The sequence below is a fragment of the Oryctolagus cuniculus genome, chromosome 19, assembly GCF_051225735.1.
Source record: "Oryctolagus cuniculus isolate XC-2025 breed Fujian yellow rabbit chromosome 19, ASM5122573v1, whole genome shotgun sequence".
Lineage (NCBI taxonomy): Eukaryota > Metazoa > Chordata > Mammalia > Lagomorpha > Leporidae > Oryctolagus > Oryctolagus cuniculus.
The window spans coordinates 61,220,423-61,239,964 of record NC_142885.1 but is presented as its reverse complement, the minus strand read 5'-3'; the positions used below and the strand labels follow the sequence as shown (position 1 = coordinate 61,239,964).

The 19,542-nt window shown below is 47.3% G+C and overlaps 1 protein-coding gene across 3 annotated transcripts in view; it reads left to right on the top strand.

Moving 5' to 3' along the window:
• Positions 1 to 19,542, top strand: part of SHISA9 (shisa family member 9) — a 346,359-nt gene that overhangs the window by 270,748 nt on the left and 56,069 nt on the right. For all 3 annotated transcript variants that reach the window (XM_051847822.3, XM_002711757.6, XM_008257739.5), the window contains exon 3: positions 18,851 to 19,006. In XM_051847822.3, coding sequence (XP_051703782.3) covers positions 18,851 to 19,006 — 156 coding nt within the window. The remainder of the gene's footprint in view (positions 1 to 18,850; positions 19,007 to 19,542) is intronic.

Below are 19,542 nucleotides of genomic sequence, written 5' to 3'. Positions count from 1 at the left end.
CATCCACATCCGCACTGTGTTCGGAAGCTCCAAAGTCTAGAATGGGCTCTTCTGTAGTCTGATTCATGGTGCAAGCTCCCCAGAAAGGCTCAACTGCCCTGTGGCCATCTAGAACCCAATGAGGAAGCGCCACTGTGGGACAGTGTCTTTCCACTTTTTGCTTGTTGAACATTATGGTTAGTGGTACAGTAGCCTGTGATTATACAATAAATTAAAAGTATGTTATTGTAAAAATTAAAGGAAAAGAAAGAAAGGAAGAGGAGGAAATTGAAGGAGAAAGGGAAGGAGGCAGAATAGTTATCTTCTTAGAATTATATCAATGAAATCCTTAAAATCTGTTCTCTTTATATCAGTAAAAATTTAAAAATCAAAATGTGTCAAGAGAGATGCATTAAATCAGTTTTTCATAATATCCCACCACACACAAGTTGGGCATGGCTGAAAAATGGTCAGTAACAGGTGTCCATCCATGCCCAGGGTTTTTTTTTTTTTTTGCCTAATACCTGTCTTGCCCACTTGCCTGTGAGCCCCTGGAGGCAGCATTTGGTCCACTTCTTCACTGTCGTGTTGCCAATGCCTACGATGAGGCTTTGCACAGAGGCACTGAATGAATGAATGAATGAATGAGAGAGAGAGAATAATCAGGCTTCTTGTGAGACTCTGTAGAGGAGAGGAGGAGCTTGAATTTCCAGGACAAATGAAAGTGTGGAGCAGAGAGCTGGGCTATTTTGTTCTCCTCAAGCTTCCCAGAGCAGTTCCTGCACCCACGGCTCAGGTGTGCACATGGTAGAGAGGTGGGCTAGGATTTTAGGCACACAGCTCTCCACTGGTCTCTTGGGTCTCAGCACCCACTCTCTGTGTTTTGGTTTTCATCTTTTCTCTTTTTATCTCATCTGTAAAGCTTTGGAAGGGGCTGGGAGAGCCTTCGGGGTTCCTGGTTCTCCTGCCGCTGCAGAAGCCACTGCCCCCCACCGCAGGCCTCACGTTTTACGAGTCGTTCCTTCCAGTCTCACTCCCAGCCCGTGACACAGCAGATGGAGCTGCTGTCCGCCCACGACTGACAGATGAGCCTCGTTTGCAGCCCTCCACATTTAACCGCTTGTCATCTGGCAGAGTGATCCCGCTCAGGGATGCTGGGAGAGCCCTCCCTGTCCCCAGCAGCACAAACCACTTCCCACTGCCATGCCTCTCTGCAGCCAGGGACCTGAGAGCACAGCACAGGGAAGCCGCCCTCCAGCCACGGGTCCATGAAGCCTTCGAGGGCCACCTTAGAGCGAAGCTAGCTCGAGGCACAGCAACACTTGCAGACAGAGGAAGAGGATGGGGAGGTGTCCAGACCAGCATCAGCTAGCTTGGTCTGCCTCCAGCTCCAGCTCTTCAGAGGCTGGCTGGTTTCCTTGTGTTGCCGTATTCCATGCTGATACCCGTAATTTCAGAAAGGCCTGTTAGGAAACATAAGGAAGTCTGAGAATTGAAGCCAACCTGCTTCCTATCTCAGATGTTGACCTGCAAGGCTTCCCCGGGGCCCGTGAGTTCCGTAAGACTGACGACATCTCCCACGCTTTATCTTGCTGTGTCCTCTCAACACTGTTACAAGATAGATCCCCCAAGTATCAATATTTCATAGCTAAGCAAAGAGAGAATTGGAGATGGTGAGAAATGCATGCAAAGTGTCCTAGCTGCCGAAAGGCACAGCCAGAACTCAAACCCAAGCGAACCCACATCCTCTCCTTTCCTCAAGTATCTGAGAGACAATTCCCTGTTATATATGCGTGGCTGCTGGTCTTGGTCCCAGTGTTGGGATTTCTGTGTGTGTAGGTGACTGGATTGGATGCTAAGCTTTGTGGTTAAGCTTCCTTGTTAGTCCCTGTGCTGGAATTCTTCTGGGAGAGGGATGGACAGGAACCCTGGTCACTTACAGCTTCTCCACAGCCTGCACAGAAAGGGACAGGGTGCACCCCTTCCTGAAGGTCACTGTGTCCCTCCCTACCAAGGGCTCTAAGTCTGATGGTTGTCTTGCTAAATAGAGATGGTGGAGGGTTTGGGGAGAGGCAGGATGGTTTTGCATCAAGTTACCCACCCACTTCTGTAGCACACGACTAAGAAGCTCTTGATGTTTCCAGATGTTTCCAGACCATCTCACCCCTGGTGCATTTGAACCTACCTTCTGCAGCTGTGCTGTTGGCCTCAGATCCAGGGCCTGTGGGTTCCCTTGGCAGTTTAACATTATTTAGTCCCCATATTTCAGATATTCCTCACGGGTCTATGCTTCCAAGTAGGGTGATGTCCTTACACATTTTTTCACTGACTTCTTTTTTAAGGATTTATTTATTTATTTGAAAGGCAGAGTTACAGAGAGGCAGAGGCAGAGGCAGAGGCAGATGGAGAGAGAGAGAGAGAGAGAGAGAGAGAGAGAGGTGTCTTCTATCTACTGGTTCACTCCCAGGTGGCCACAACAGCTGGAGCTGCACTAATCCGAAGCCAGGAATCAGGAGATTATTCCAGGTCTCCCTTACAGGTGTGGGGGCCTGAGATCTTGGGCCATCTTCTACTGCTTTCTCAGGCCATAGCGGGGAGCTGGATCGGAAGAGGAGCAGCCGGGACTCAACCAGCACCCATATGGGATGCCAGCACTGCAGATGACAGCTTTACCTGCTACACCACAGCGCCGGATCCTAAACTAACTTTATGCTTATAGACAGGAAGATTTATTCTTTTCGCTGAGCAGTCCTATTGACTCTGATGGATGCATAGAGCCTGTGACTTCCACCAGAATCAATATGCACCATGGTCCCATATCCCCTCCTCTCCACCCCCCAAGCCCCCAGTTCCCTTAGGCTTCCCTTTCATGGCCACCTCCTCCTCCCAGCACTTGTAAACCACAAATTGGTTTTCTGGCCTCGTAGTTTTGTCCGTTCCAGAATGTCACATAAATGAGTCCTATAGTACCTGGCGTTAGGGCTTGACTTCTCTCACCTAGCACAATGCGTGTGTTAATAGCCTGCTCCTTCCCATTCCTGAGTGTAAATGTATATCCTGATGTGTGGATGTATCAGTTTATTTATCAGGTTACTCTTGGATTGTGCTGTTTTCAGTGACTGGAAATGAATGTACTTTAAACATTTGTCTACAGGTTTTTGTGTATACATACATTTTTATTTCTATTGATGAAATATCCAGGAGTAAAGATTATAAGATTCTATTATAGCCATTTAAAAGAAACTGTTACACTGTTTTTTTCTGAAGGAGCTGTAGTATTTTGCATTCTTGCCAAAGGCATATATTTCACTTGCTCTCTGTCCTCAGCAGGAGTTACCATTGTCAGATTTGTGTGTTTCATTTGGTTTAGGTTTTTTGTTGTTTTTTTTTTTTTTTTTGACTATTCTTAAAGATCCGTAGTGATAACCTGTTACGGTTTTGTTTTAAAGTTTGTTTTTTGTATCTTCATTAATGTGAGACATTGAGGGCAGATTATAAAGTATGCTCCAGTTTGCAGCAAACGTTGCCTCTGATCTTTGTGCCTTGGTTTGCCGTTGGCAGTCATGCTCCTGGGAAGTTGTTTGCCTGTGTGCTTCCTTCCTTGGACCAAGCTTCTCCAAGGCACCTGCGTGTCCTCTCCATCTCTTTCTGCAGCACCAGAATCATGCCGAGCCAAGGAGCTGGCATGTGGTGATTATTTGATAAGTGGATATCAATGAATGAATTCGCTCAACCTGCAATTAGAAAGGGTTTGTTTTATTCAACAATTGCCACCTTGAACATTCTCAAAAAAAAAAAAAAAAGGCTGTTTTTATTGTGGAGTGATTTTATTTTTCTAAACAGAAATGTGGTGAGGATGAGGAAACAGGATCCAACATTTCATAGTACTCCCATGTGCCAGTCCCCAGGATGGTATTCTCAGGATGTGTCTCATTTGAGCCTATCCTGAGCTCTGTGGCTGCTAGGAAGTTGGAATAGAGAGAGGAGCACTGGCTTTATCTCTGCTGCCTGTGACCTTGAATACACGATTCAAGAGCTCACCTAGCCTCGATTTCCTCACCTGCAAAATAAGCACAGTGATGCTTGTCTTAAGGAATGGGTTTGGGTCCTAGAAAGGATGTGTGCAAGGTATCGTGTGTGTGTGTGTGTGTTGTGTTTTTTTATAAAGGCTTAACATAAAATTTATCATCTTAACAATTTCCAGTAAAGTTCAATAGTGCTAATATAGTCATAGTTTTGGGCAACTGGTCTCTAAGGCATTTTTATCCTTCCATACTGAAACTCTGTGCTTATTAAAAAACAACTGCCCCCCACCCCAAGTTAGCCCCCAGCAACCGTCTTTCTCCTTTCTGTCTCCATGAACTTGACCCATCTTGGAACCTCACAGAAGTGCAATCAAAGAGCATTTGTCTTTTGGGGACTGATTTATTTCACATATATAATGTCCTCTGGTTCATTTACATTGTAACATGTGTCAGAATTTCCCTTCTGTTTTCAAAAGATTCATGTATTTATTTGAAAGGCAGAATGACACACAAGAGGGAGAAACAGAGAAATAAATGTATCAGTTCACTCCCCAGTTGGCTGTGATGAATGGGACTGGGCCAGGATTAAGCTGGAGTTCAGAAATTCCATCTGGGCTTCTCACATTAGTGACAGGGACCCAAGCAGCTGGGCCATCCTCCACTGCTGTCCTAGGTGCATTAGCAGGGAGCTGGATTGGAAGTGGAGTTGCTGGAACTTAAACAGGTGTTCTGATATGGGATGCCAGCACTGCAGGCAGCAGCTTAGCTCACTGTGCTGCAACACCGGCCCCCGAATCTCCCTCCTTTTTTCAGGGCAAATAGTCTTCTGTTTTATTGATGCACCACAGTTTGTTGGTCCACTTACCTATCGGTGGATACTTGAGCCGCTTCTACTACTTGACTGTGGTCAATAATGCCACTATGGACACAGGTGTGCATGGCACTTTGAGATTCTCCTTTCAGTTCCTTTGCTGTTATGTGTTTGGCAGTTTCCCATGGCCCTCCTCCGTGTTCTGCAAGACTCTGCCATGTTAGTTTCCTGAGGCCTCACAGTGGCTGCATTGCTCAACCAGAATTTGAACTCAAGTCCTCTGGCTCCAAAATGATCCAGTCTCTCCCCACTGCTTCATTTTACTCTCAAAACTTCTCAAAAGGCAGGACTGACCACCTTGAGTGACAGGACAGGTGATTTAGGGGCCATTAGAAGGTATGGAAAAGAGGGGGAGAGATGATTGTCCACTGCTGTGAATTTTGTAATCCTTCCTGATACTCTTTCTGGCAGGCCCTTCCAGATGGGATTCCAAGATAAGCAGGAGAGATTTGCTCTCCAACGGGCATGGGCTCATGAGTGGACAAAGTGTATGGTGATCACATGCACTGACTATGTCCTTGGCTGAGCAAGGCTGATTTGGTGCACAGTGAGAAACTCATAAGCAGTTCCTGATGCGAGTTTGTCTGGAGGCTCCTCAAACCCCTGTGGTGAGAATTGTCGCTCCCCGTCTTCGCGGAGGAACGACACAGGACCCTGTGCTGTTCTTTTGTCTGCTCGGCCCTCCCCGGGTTTGCTGCTGGTTCTTCCCGGGTTGGCTACCGACCCTTCCACCTCCATGGAAGGGCGGTTCCCCCTACCACATTCCCCACTTCCGCGGGGGAGCGGCACACCGCCGGCCGGCTCTCTCGGGGGCTGCACAGGTGTTCCTTCAGATAGATGTTCCTGGTGCATGTTGTCTCTCTCCTCCTTTATAGTCCTCTTCCACCAATCCCAACTCTGCTACCCACACGCCGAGTACGCTGCTCTCCTCCAATCAGGAGCAGGTCCTGCTGTTTATTGGTTGAACTGGAGGCAGCTGTGTAGAACTTGTTACTCCCTTCTCAGCGCCATATTGTGGGAGAGCAGATGCATAGAATAAGTCTTAATTCCAGTAACTTAGTCTAGTCCGAGTTGCTCCCCACAAGAATCTTCCCCAGAGCCTGGGTTCAGTCCCATTTCATCTTCCATCTGCAGAGAGAGTGGGCTGGGTCAATGCCTGGTGGGTGCAGTATCCTTACTGTTTGGAGTAAGTGAAGTTCCGTGTTTTTTTTTTTTTTTTGAAATTTTGTTTTCCTTTTTGTTCTTATCATTGACTGTCCCAGGCATGCATCTACCCACTGCACACACACTCCAGAAGGAAAAACAAATTTCAGAGCAACAGAAATGTCTGTCTTGCTAAGCCAACATTGAATCCCGTGCATTTTTCTTTGAACAGTATCTGACTTTCAAGCAAAACACCTCAGATGCTTGTGCGCTACTTGGCAGGTTCCTGAAAAATGTTCTTTCTCCTTTGCTTCCTGTATTAGGAATTCTGTCCCTTGTAAGGAACCAGGACCACAGTGGGAGTAGATTGGATAGGGAAGTGAGCTTCGGGAGGCATGGGGGAAACAGGCATTGGAAATAAATACAAGTATTCATGTGGGTAAGGAGGAGAAGTGGGAGGACTTTTCTAGGTTGAAATGTGTCCTTTCCCAGTTCCTATGGCGAGGTCCTAGCCCCGCTACCTCAGAGTATGATCTCATTTGGCAACAGGGTCATTGCAGATGTAACTGGTTGAGATGAGGTCATCTTGGAATACAGTGGACCCCTAATCCAGGGTGGCTGGTGTCTTTACAGGAAGGGGCACTTGGACATGCACGCGCGCACACACACACGCACACACATACACAGAGTGCTGTGTGTCATTGAAGTTAGAGATCTACAAGCCAAGCGTGTCAAACATGCCAGAGATGCCGGCTGACCACGAAGAGGTAGGAGAAAGCCTTGGAGCACAGTCTCTCCACCCCCCTCCCACAAAGAGAGCGGAACCTGCTCACACCCAGATCCAAGGCCTGTGAGACGATGAACTCCAGCCTGTGCTGCTTTGTGACGTTGGTCCTAGCAGACTTCCACAGGGATCTACAAGAGCACCATTCGGCATTGCTTAACAAAGGGGATACAGTGGGAGAAATGTATCTGTAGCAATTACAGAATTGTGTGACTATCACAGAGTGCATTGCACAGGGTCAGATAGCTCCAGAGTCCCTAGGCTGTATGATCTCATGGGACCACTGCTGTCTATGTGGCCCGTCACCAGTGGGAGCACTGTGCGGTGCACAGCCATCCTGAGCGAGAGGGTGGAGGTTGGGGTGGGACGGGAATCCCTCGGAGGACATGGTGCTTAAGTTGAGATGATTCGGCATTCATCTGGGAAAACATCAAGGCACACGTTCTGCAGAAGAAAATAGTATTATGTATGTTGTTAGTGTACAATTTCTGCTAACAAGCATGGGTGTCTGCTTGCTGACTCCATAATACACTGCAACTGGAAACAAAGGCCAAATGGACCGGCTGCTGCTCTCATGTGTGTGGCTGATCAAACTGAATGGCAAGGGGAGGCAGACTGCAGGGAAGAAGGGGGAGGGGGAGGTGTGAGGATGCAGGGGAGAAGGGAAGAAGAAGCAGACAGCAGCCAGATCGAGCACTCGGGGGCTGTTGAGTGAAGGGCAAACCCCAACGGAGGAGACTGTCTTGTGGACCTGGGTGAAGCGGCTGCTGGGGGCCCCCAGCCCTCCTTGTATTCATGGTGATGTCACAGATCCATTAGGGGTGAGTTCTAGTGCTCTAGAAATGTCCTGTTTCAGGAGCAATGAGGTGCTGTGGTTTCATGAACGTACCCACGATGCCCCTTCATGTGAAAACTGGGCTTCCCCTCATCTCTCCGCTGCCTCTGGCACTCTCTTTTTCAGAACATAGAGGGAGAAGGCCCCCTGCCTTCTCAAAACTAGATTGTGCTGCCTTCCCCTGTGCCTTCGCAGCAAACTTGGTCTCAGGGAGTCCCAGCACTAACCATGCAGAGCCCAGCTCATCCTCCACATCCCATGTGGCATTGGGGACCTGGCCCCTACCCTGGATGCTCTTCTACTTGGAGCAAAATCCAAGACTTGGAAATGAATCTCTGTCCCCCAGAGCCTTCATAAAAGCTGTCTCAAAATGAGCACCAAATAAATATTTAACAACTCTACTTCTTAAATATTCCCTATCTAAATGGTAAAAATAAAAAAAATGTTTGCATGGTTAAAGATATAAACGCTTGGATATAAACACTCATTTGCCAAAGGTTCGACAGTTATATACGTGTATACAGTTTCTATTCATTATGAATGCCTGTTGGTTCCTGTGCCACGAAGATTCAATAAAATGGATATAATTATCTTTTCTGGTAAGAATCTAGCCTGATATATTATTTTTTGACAAATTCAGGGTAATTTTGACTTGTACTGGATTTTTCCTCTTGCTTGTGGCCAGAGAAAAATCTATGTGGTATTTTGGATGATAATTTTCAGGTTTTCCCTTCAAAAGGATGCTAGGTATAGAGATTTGTAAAGGTTAGAAAAGAAAAAGGGACTAAAAATCCAGAGCTCTGTTCTCATTTCTGAATGTCTGTTCTTAACTTTTGTTGTGATGAGAATTGCCAGTGCATTTGGCCCCTGCAAGAACATCTCCTGTCCACCCGTTCCCCTAGTTTTGATGCAGCTGAATAATCTGAAATACATCCAGGAATCTGAGCCCAGAGAGGGCCTTCTGGAAACCTGACCTCCTTCTCATGCCACCCCATTGTGTTGTCTTGGTTTCCTGGATAATCAGGGGCATGAAAGCATTATATAATATATGCAGTGTGGTGTTAAGCATGGTGCACCTACAGAACTCTTCAAAAGATTGATGGAAAATAAATTTTATAAAAAAGATGCAGAGATTTAATTTTTTGCAGCAAAATTGATCTTCTAACTATTTTTCCATGAACCTCTTGAAGTCCCCCCAAAAGTCTTTAAACCCCACAGTAACCTCATGAGGAAGCTGCTACAGCCCCCAATTTAGAGGAATGAGACGCTCCTCAAAAACTGCAACGCTCCCAGGGGAATCCTATTGGTAAATGAAGAGCCAGAATTTGAATCCAAATTGGATGGATTCAAAACCCTGTTCTTCCTTCAGCATATTACCCTGGACAGTGCAGCTGGGGCTGCTCCCATGACTCAGAGGGAGCTGGGAGAGTGAGGATGGGGAAGGTCTGGGTAGAACCAACGTGGCACCACCTGCCAGGCAAAACATGGCCCTCTTGTCGGTGCTAGAAGCTTTGGTACACTTTTATGAGGTTCTCTACTGGTAAGTGTTATAAGAGCTAGAGCACACAGAACACCACAGGTGCTAAAATGCGTGGGGAGGAAGGGATGGGTGACTCAAGTGGGAGAGGCAAGGGCACAGGTGGGCTCCACAGGGGAGCGGAATGTTCTCAGAATCAAGGGCAGCCTGCTTGTACTCTGGAGAGAACAGTAAATTCTGTTCTGGATCAAAGAAGGAAGGAAAAGGCATAGATCTTGCTAGGGCTTTTCTCCTCTGACTTGAGAGCTTTTAAGGAAGGTACTCAAGACAGCAGAGTTTCTGTCTGTAGAGGCAGCTCAATGTTGAATCTGTAATCTCTTTCTGTTCCAAGCTGGGGGAAGCTGGCTTGGTGGAGTAAACTTAACGCTGTCATCAGAAAAACCTGGGATGGAGTTATTGTATCGCTATATCGTGTTGTGTGATGTTGTGCAAGCCACGAAACCTCTCTGAGCCTTGGTTTCTTTATCTGTCAAATGACATTGTAGTATTTCAAGAAATAGGAGTAAGATGGTTTTACATGGTTCATGCTCTTTGATTGGCTTTTCTGAATACTTGACTCTTGTTTGAGTTGCAAGGTGATAGCCAACTCTTAAGGAAGAAGCATGACGTGAACGGAAAATTTCCTTCACACGAGATGTGGGACCCGTTGGCCCATGGTGACGAGTTCTGTAGGGAGACTTCAGCTCTCAGGCCATCTGGTGTCTTAGAGTCATTAGGGAGTGTCAACAAGACAAGCCATTTGATAATGGGTTAGCGTTGGAGACATCAGGATTAATTCATTTGTAGGTTAAGATAGAGACAGAGGGATGAGCACTTAGTGTACTTATTAAGATTTATTTTGGGAAACCCACAACCTGCACTGGACTTCCTGCATTCAGGTCCTGGCTCTGCTCCTGTTTTCCAGCTTCCTGCTAATGCATTCCCTCAGAGGCAGCAGGTGACGGCTCAAGTAGTTGGGTCTCTGCCACCTACATGGGAGGCCCAGATTGGGTTCTGGGCTCCTGGCTTCTACATGGCTCAGCTTTGGCTGTTGGGGGCATTTGGAAATGATCCAGCAGATGAAAGATATTTCTCTCTTTCTGCTTTTCAAATATAAATAAGTAAATAAAATAAAAAATAAAATTTAAAAACATATAGACATGGATGGTTACCTAGGGGTGTATACAGGTGTTAGTGCACACATAGATTGCCTCATGCTGTTATTTGATAGGGGGTAAAAACAGTGAGTAGCCTGGCCCCCAGACCTTGGCCTGTGATACTGTTCTCCAGTGAAATGAGCCAGGCTCCTTGAAGAAATGAATGATTCCTGGGCAATTTGAGACTTTTGTATTGCTGAAAATAAGAAAGTACTCAAAAATTAAAAATGGGACACAGGAACCAACTCAAAGGGTTTCCACTGAACAAATTTGTAAAAAGATGAACAAGAAAATGGAAAAGTAGAATTGGGTTGCAATCCAAAGTATAAAATGCATCTCCATGTGTGCACACTCATCTGAATACATGATGCAATAAAGACATGAATGGGGAAGAAGAGACAAATGTCCCAAGAGGAAGAAGAAGAAAAACAAGTAGTTGCTGTAGATGATCTCCACTCAAGGTATAGGCTACAGGGGCCAGCGCAGTAGGTCAATCCTCCGCCTGCAGTGCTGGCATCCCATATGGGCACCGGGTCTAGTCCTGGCTGCTCCTCTTCCAATCCAGCTCTCTGCTATGGCCCAGGAATGCAGTGGAGGATGGCCCAAGTCCTTGGGCCCCTGCACCCGCATGGGAGACCCAGAAGAAACACCTGGCTCCTGGCTTCGGATCGGCATAGCTCTGGCCATTGCGGCCATCTGGGGAGTGAACCAGCAGACGGAAGACTCTCTGTCTCTCCCTCTCACTGTCTGTAACTCTATCTCTCAAATAATAAAAATAATTTTTTTAAAAAAGGTATAGGGTACAACCCTCTGGCCCCGAAGAGTATGTGGCCCATAGCGATCCCCTTCCAAAGAGCAGAGTAGGGCAAGGGGTGGGGAGGGAGACAGAGTGACATAACAGTGGAGAAATCTGGCAGATGCCACTCATCCAGATGATAAAGGTTAACCAAGCGTAGCGCCTTGGTGTGTTGTGATGAGAATGCCACTTTTCCTCCATGGCTGTCCTCTCCAGTCTCATCCTGGGGAAGCACGAGACTGGTTATATTCAAAGGGCATTCTGTAAGATACCTGATCAGCACTCCTCAAAACTGTCAAAGTCATCCAGAATAGGGAAAGTCTGAGAAATTGTCACAGCCACGTGGAGCCACTGGAGATGTGACTCGATTTAAATTGGTGCCTAGATGAGGTTCTGGAACAGAAAAAAAAAGGACATTAGTATAAACTAAGGAAACCCGAAGAGAGTGTGGGCTTTCATTAATAGTGCTATATGAACATTGGTTCATCAGTCATAATGAAGGTGTCATTATACTGATTTAATAGTAGGGAAACTCGGTCTGGGGTATGTGGAACTCTCCTATCTTAGCAGTGCTTCTGTAAAACCAAAACTGCTCTATAATAACAACTACTTTAGAAACACGTGACTTCTCTATCACTGCCCTTTAGGGTTGATACAAAGGTGAAGGAGGTTCTTTGTCATGCATCTGGCCCGTGGCAGGTGATCCACAGGGCAACACTACTGGACCACCCAGTACTTTCCTTCGCTACTCTTCTTTGTGATGTGCCTGGAAGGAGGTGCTCATGTGGACTTGTGTTTCTGATAGTTCTCTTAGGGTGGAGAAATGCAGAGCTTCCTCTCCCTGTTTGCACCTGCACTGACCTCTGAATTGCATCCGTTTCATTTCTCTGTTTAGTGACCAGGCTACACCACATAATAGTGGTACTTACACAGCAGTTACCCTGCTGTAAGGTTGCCAGATGCTTCTGATGTGAGTAATGGCATCTTAATTTTCTCTGAAAGTGAGTGTCGCGTGTACGGTGTCCCTGGTCTGTCTGAGGTAGGAGAGCACTGGAGCTTGTTTGCTGATCAAGGGTCTGGATGGCATGCAGCATCCCAGAACACCAAGTCCTTGTTTTCTCTACGGATCAGAATGAGCTGGAAAATTATAATAAGGCAGGGAAAGTTTCCTGTGGCATTGGGCAGGGAGCAGTCTTCAGCAGTGGTGGGTAAGGCATTTCTGGTGCTGGGGGCGGGGGTATCTAGAAGAGCAATCATGCTGCAGAGAACACTCTGTATCTTGTTGGTACTGCTGGATTCCTCAAAGGTCTAACCATGCAGAAGGAGTCATACGCATGCGAGTACTTCAACAAGTTCGTGGACAAAACAGGATTAAAAGATGCATTTATTTTGGTGCAAGAACTTTGAAAACCAATCGTGCGAGGGGTCTTCAAGCAGTTTGTGGAAATGAATTAAAAAAACTATTATGCATGGATTTCAAAATTTTGAGAACTAAGATAAACATATATTTTAATTCCATTACCCATGAATTTGGAAGTACCCTCATGTGATGTTTTTATGTATGTTTACCCAAAGGTATGTGTAAATATATATATATATATATACACATGTGTGCGTAAACACACTCATTTGTGCACACACATGCATGTACACACATGTGTCTCTATGTTTCTTTCTTCTTGGCAAGGACAGAATTTGCAGATGGGAACCCAGACCTTACCCACTCTGCACATTTCACTCTCCCTTGTATTTTCCTTTTCTTGGGGGCCATCCTGGGCTCACCCCCTTCCAGCACTCCTGTTTCTCCTTTGCTGAATGCATTTGTGGGACACGCAACAGAGCAACTGGGTACCCAGTGTGGTCCATCTTCCTGTCCAGTAAAATGAACATAACATTTTGAAAACTCAGCCAAGAATGTCTATTTAATAATTCTTGATGGCTGCCCTGAGACTGGATTGCAATGTTTCTGAATACTCAATGCCTGGGAGTGAGCCCAAAATGGCTATCTAAAACTGCCAGGAGTTCTTGTCCTGTGGTTCTGAATGTGAAAGCAGGAACATGACTGGGGGCAGTCTCTTCTTTGGAAAAGGCTCACTCTGGTGGGCCCTCTCGGTCATGCCTGCTTAGATTAAGTAACCGCTCTCTGCCCTTGAGGCAGCTCAGGACTTTGGAGAAATAATCTAAGAGCAAATACTTTATAATGGAATATTAAGTGTTCTGTTTAATAATATGAAAGACTGTCCCAAGATGTCCTATAAGGAAAATCTCTATGGATTTTTTTTTTTGTCCAATGAAATGGTTAGCAGCTTCCTGGGCAGGCCTGGAAATAGGGTTGAGGCTGTGACTGAAGGAGCAAAGGGAAGAGAAGGCGTTCACGCTGGGGGATGGGCTGTGAAGGCGTGAGCTTCACCTGGGCAGGCTGCTTTTGGGGATCCATTTCCAGAAAGAAAAAGAGGACCTGTCCTGGCAATATTTCTGATTTAGTTTATGGATGTTCTCGGTACCCTCTAAGCAGTACTCAGCCAATATTTTTAATGTTTCCTTTTATTCTAATTGACATAAAAATTCAATCTGCTTATGGCATGCAGTGTGACATTTGGATACAGGTGTACACTGTGTAAGGATCAAATCAGGGCAATTAGCCTGTCCCTCACCTGAAATATGGCTCATTTCTTCAAGGTGAGAACATTCAAAATCCTCTCTTTGGGGCCAGCACTGTGATGTAGCGAGTAAAACTGCCACCTGCAGTGCGGACATCCCATATGGGCGCCGGCTTGAGTCCCGGCTGCTCCACTTCCTATCTGGCTCTCTGCTATGGCCTAGGAAAGCAGTAGAAGATGGCCCAAGGACCCTGCACCCATGTGAGAGATCCACTAGAAATTCCTGGCTCCTGGCTTCAGATTGGTGCAGCTCCCCCTATTGTAGTCATCTGGGGAGAGGAAGGGGGAATGGGGATGGAAGTCTCTCTCTCTCTCTCTCTCTCTAACTCTGCCTCTCAAATAAATAAATCAATATTTAAAAAACAGTCCTCTCCTGTATTTCTTGAGACACACAACACATTATCATTTTTTTTTTTTTTGGACAGGCAGAGTGGACAGTGAGAGGGAGAGACAGAGAGAAAGGTCTTCCTTCGCCATTGGTTCAGCCATTCGCCATTGCTGCAGCCAGCGCACCACGCTGATCCGATGGCAGGAGCCAGGTACTTCTCCTGGTCTCCCATGGGGTGCAGGGCCCAAGCACTTGGGCCATCCTCCACTGCACTCCCTGGCCACAGCAGAGAGCTGGCCTGGAAGAGGGGCAACCGGGACAGAATCCGGCGCCCTGACTGGGACTAGAACCCGGTGTGCTGGCGCCACAAGGTGGAGGATTAGCCTAGTGAGCCGCGGCGCTGGCTCATTATTTTTTTAAACACTTTATTTATTTATTTGAAAGGTGGCGTTACAGACAGACAAAGGGAGATATATAGAGAAAAGTCTTTATCCATTGGTTCAATCCAAGAGGTGGAACTGGGTCATTCTGAAGCCAGGATCCAGGAGTTTCTTCTGGGTTTCCCATGTGTGTGCAGGGGCCCAACCACTTGGGCCATCTTCTACTGCTTTCCCAGGCCACAGCAGAGAGCTGGATTGGAAGAGGAATAGCTGGGACTTGAATTGGTGCCCATATGAGACACTGGTGCTGTGGGTAGAGGCTTAGCCTACTATGCCACAGTGCCAGCTCCTATCATTACTTAAATAAAAGAATTATCTGGGGCCGGTGCCATGGCTCACTTGGCTAATCCTCCGCCTGCAGCGCTGGAATCCCATATGGGCTCCACGTTCTAGTCCTGGCTGCTTCTCTTCCAGTCCAGTTCTCTGCTGTGGCCCGGGAGGACAGTGGAGGATGGCCCAGGTGCTTGGGCCCTGCACCCATGTGGGAGACCAGGAGGAGGCACCTGCCTCCTGGCTTCAGATTGGTGCAGTGTGCCGGCCATAGCAGCCATTTGGGGGGTGAACCAGCAGAAGGAAGACCTTTGTCTCTGTCTCTCACTGTCTAACTCTGCCTGTCAAAAAAAAAAAAAACAGAATTATTTTATTTATTTGAAAGGCAGAGTTAGAGAGGACAGAGGAGAGAGAGAGAGAGATCTTCCATCTGCTGGTTCACTCCTCAAATGGCCACAACAGCTGGGGCTGGGCCAGGCTGAAGTCAGGAACTGCATCTGGGTCTCTCACGTGAGTGCAGGGGCCCAAGCATGAGGGCCATTTTCTGCGACTTCTCCAGGCACATTTGCAGGGAGCCGGATCAGAAGTGGGGCAGCCAGGACTTGAACCAGTGTCCATATGTGATGCTTGCTTCACAGGCTTAACCCTCTGTGGCATAGCACCAGCCCCATACACATTATTATTGACCATAGATGCCTTAGAGAATAGAACAGCAGAACTCACACAGCCCGCTGAACAGCCTTTGTACTCAGGGACTGACCTCATCCCATTCCCCTCTTTTCCCCGTCCTCAGCAGCTGGCAACTTTTTCCTGAAGCTCTGTAGAAAACCCAGGGGCAGGCGATTCCTGTCTCGTTGTGATGCACTCCTTTGGCTTTGGCTCCTGCATGGTAGCCTCTGTTCTGATCACTTCCAACTCCTCATGGAGAAGCCAGATACTTGCCTTAGTCAGAATCTTACACTGCAGAGTATACGGAGCAAGGGGCTTCTCTATCCCCTCACGTCCCCTTGTGTGGCTGCTATCCCTATTCTTTCCTAATGCGGAAAGGTTTTCTCTACAGAGTTGGTCCAAGTTCACCTGACTTCTTGACCTCCGAATTCCTTGACTCCCATGGTTCCAAACAAACAAACAAATAATGACGAAAGAGCCCTGATTGGCTCAGCGTAGATCACATGATCCCCTCTTGCCCAGTCACTGGAGAAGAGGGAGGTCTTGTGATTGGACCGATTTGCATCACAGGCTCCCTTCCATGGCCATTGAGGTGAGTTACTGTAGCATTTGGGACCTTACTATTCGGGTTCATTTTATTTTAGTTTTTTATAAAGGTAAACAAGTTTCATGCGATTCACATAAACAGATTTAGGAACATAGTGATACTCCTACCTTACCCTTTCTCCCCCCTTGCCCACTCCCTCTCTCAGTTTTTACAATGAGCTACCCTTAGCTTACTTTATACTCATCAGATTAACCCTACACTAAGTAAAGTTCAACAAATAGTAAGAAGGAAAATGTCCTGTTTCTCAATAGTAGAGACAAGGGCTATAAAAAATCATTGAATTTCAAAATGACTCACCTGCCTTTCGAATTCATAGCTCCTACATCTCTGAAAGCATCTCCAGCTACTGTAGATCTGTTTGGTTCTATACAGGGAGGGCTGCAAGTTCTGAGAAATTAATGTCTCATAGAAGTAGCCCTCAATCAGTGAATGCTGAGGGTTGGTGTATAAATATGAAGGGACTGCCTCCCCCCGACCAGGGCGACCTGGTTTCCAGGCGTGCATTTGGTACCATTCATCCCGTCTCCAGAGTGGGTTTGAGCTCCAGCTCAGCACTGTAATGCTAAGTTTTATTTTCTGCTTTCCTGGTCTGTCTCACGCCTTGAGCCTTTTGCGACAGAAGAGTGAGATGACTTCCCAAGTATGCTTGCTTGTGAGTTTTTGTCTTGTTGACTTCTGGGGAAACCAAAACTGGGATAATTGCCCTGAGTGTCAGCTCATGGCATGAGTCCAGTGGGATGGAAGGGGGCTGGTGCTGGACCTAGTGGATAAGAAACCCACGACCTGAGTCTGGCTCCTGCCTCCAGCTTCCTGCTAACGCAGACCCTGGCAGGCAGTTGTGATGGCTCCAGTCGTTGGGTTTCTGCCTCCCACGTGGGAGACCTGGATTGACTTTCGGGCTCCCTGCATTGGCCTCCCTGTAGCCTTGACCGTTGTGGGCATTTGGAGAGTGAACCAGCAGATGAGAGCTCTGTCTCAGTCTCTCGTATAAATAAAAACAAAAACCAAACCACAGGAAATTGAAGTGGTACACCAATGAAGTAGTGGTTCTGAATACACAAAGTCAATATCCGTTAAAATATATCATCCAGCCGGTGCCGCGGCTCAATAGGCTAATCCTCTGCCTGCAGCGCAGGCACACTGGGTTCTAGTCCCAGTTGGGGTGCCGGATTCTGTCCCAGTTGCGCCTCTTCCAGGCCAGCTCTCTGCTGTGGCCAGGGAGTGCAGTGGAGGATGGCCCAAGTCCTTGGGCCCTGCACCAGCATGGGAGACCAGGAGAAGCACCTGGCTCCTGCCATCAGATCAGCACGGTGTGCCAGCCGCGGCGGCCATTGGAGGGTGAACCAATGGCAAAGGAAGACCTTTCTCTCTGTCTCTCTCTCTCTCACTATCTACTCTGCCTGTCAAAAAATAAAATAAAAAATAAAATAAAAATAAATATATCATCCCAAGCAAACGCACGTACATGGAGTCTTGAAGAACAGTGAGGACTTACAGGAAAGCCATCCTGCTGGCCTGGCTGTTGTCCCTGTCCACCCTTCCTGTGGCTCTCAGGATGGCGATGGGAGCACTTTCCAAGCTCCCCTGGAGCCTGCAAGTCTCTCCATTGCACTCGGATACAGCACTGCACTTTGCTTACCATGTATTCTGTGCCCACGTGGGGCTGCAGGCCTGGGCTTGCCTTCAGGTCCTGGTCATGCCGGCGTCTCTCCAGCTTCAAGGCTTTTGCCTGCACGGTCCCCCGCCTGGAGCATGCTCTCTGGAGTCTTCTGCCTTCCACGTACTTAACATACTTTGTGTTCTTCCTCTCAATCCCATCTCAGAGAAACCTTGAACCAGTCTCCCTGTGGGTCCCATTCCCCCTAAGGAACCCATATTCAGTATGTATGTCTATATATAAATATTTTTCTGTCATAGCCATACCATAGCTCACAAAAGTATCTGCAGGTTTTCTCTTGTTTAAGAAAAATGCTATATTATTAGTATTGCTTTGAAGTTTGCTTCCTTCACTTAATATAAACCACATGAAACTCTCCAGCTTGATTGATATTATAGAATTAACTCATTTTAATGTGTTTTTTCCTGACCGTTGCCTAATATTCTATCCAACGTATGTGCAGTAATCGATTGAGGTGTTCCCACATTGGTGGCAGCTCAGATTGTTGCTATGTGCATGTTTTGTTTTACAAACCACAGTGCAAAAAATATCTCTGAACAAATGTCCTTGCATTCTGATGCCTGTATTTCTGTAGAATCAGTCCCTGCAGGTGGTGTTACTTGTTCAACACACACACATACTTTCAATTTTTATACACAGGGCCAGATTCGTTGCTGATGAGATAGCAAACCCCTCTGTCTGCCAGCAGCTCGCGAGGCCTTCTGGATCCCAATATTGGTGTTCCACCGTCATCTTTGTGTTTGACAGTCTCTTGGTGAAAGATAAATTCTCCTTGTTCTTCTGCTTTGAATTCCCTTGACTGTTACTGAGATTGAGCATCTATTTCTACCAACAGTATTTTGGTAACAAAAATAACCCCTACAGTGCTGTATCTGAGTGCGTTCACTTAGGGCAGGTGGAGATGTTCTGAGCACATGCTTTGCTCTGCGGGGTCTCAGTGGCTCTCCCGTGAACGTCGTGGACTCACTTGTTCCCCAGGTGTCTGCACACACTCTGCTATGCTGGGGGAGAGTTGTGGTCTCCAGGAACGTGGGTATGGTGGGGTTAGGGGCTGTGCCCTGTCCCTGACTCTCTTTCTTTCTCTCCTTCCAGACACCACGCAGATGAACAACGCCGTGCCCACCTCCCCTCTGCTCCAGCAGATGGGCCACCCGCATTCGTACCCCAACCTGGGACAGATCTCCAATCCCTACGAGCAGCAGCCACCAGGCAAAGAGCTCAACAAGTACGCCTCCTTAAAGGCAGTCGGTAAGGGCCTCCGGGATGGACCCCCGTGTTCTCTCCCCAATCCCTGCGCTCCTTTTTGCTTCTTTGAGCTCTCTCTCTTTCCAGGGTTCTTCCTGGTCTCTTCTCTTTTCTGTCTCTCTTACTTTGTCTTCCTTTTTCTTTTCCTCTCTCCCTCTCCCTTCTCTCTCTTCTCCTGGGTATCTCAGCCCCTTAGCTGCCTTTTCTGACCCAGATCAAATTGTTTTAGGGTAGGATAAGCAGTACCTGTGGGGTGTGAGCTGCTTCCTGGGGAGGAGGACCTGGGTGCTTCCGTGGTTCCAGACACTGTGACCCCTGTATCCTGCCCTAGTGAATCCTAAGGGGCATAGAAACGAGGTCCCTGTCTCAGGCACACGAGATCCTTTAGTGAGTTCCCTTCTTCCTACATGGTCTGTCCTAGTCGGGAGAAGCCGTCAGAGAGCACCCACTCCTGCCCAGGTGGACTCTGCCCTTTGGAGTGCATCATTTCCTGGGGAAGGCAGCCTAGAGCTACCACACAGTGCATGACGTTGCTTTAG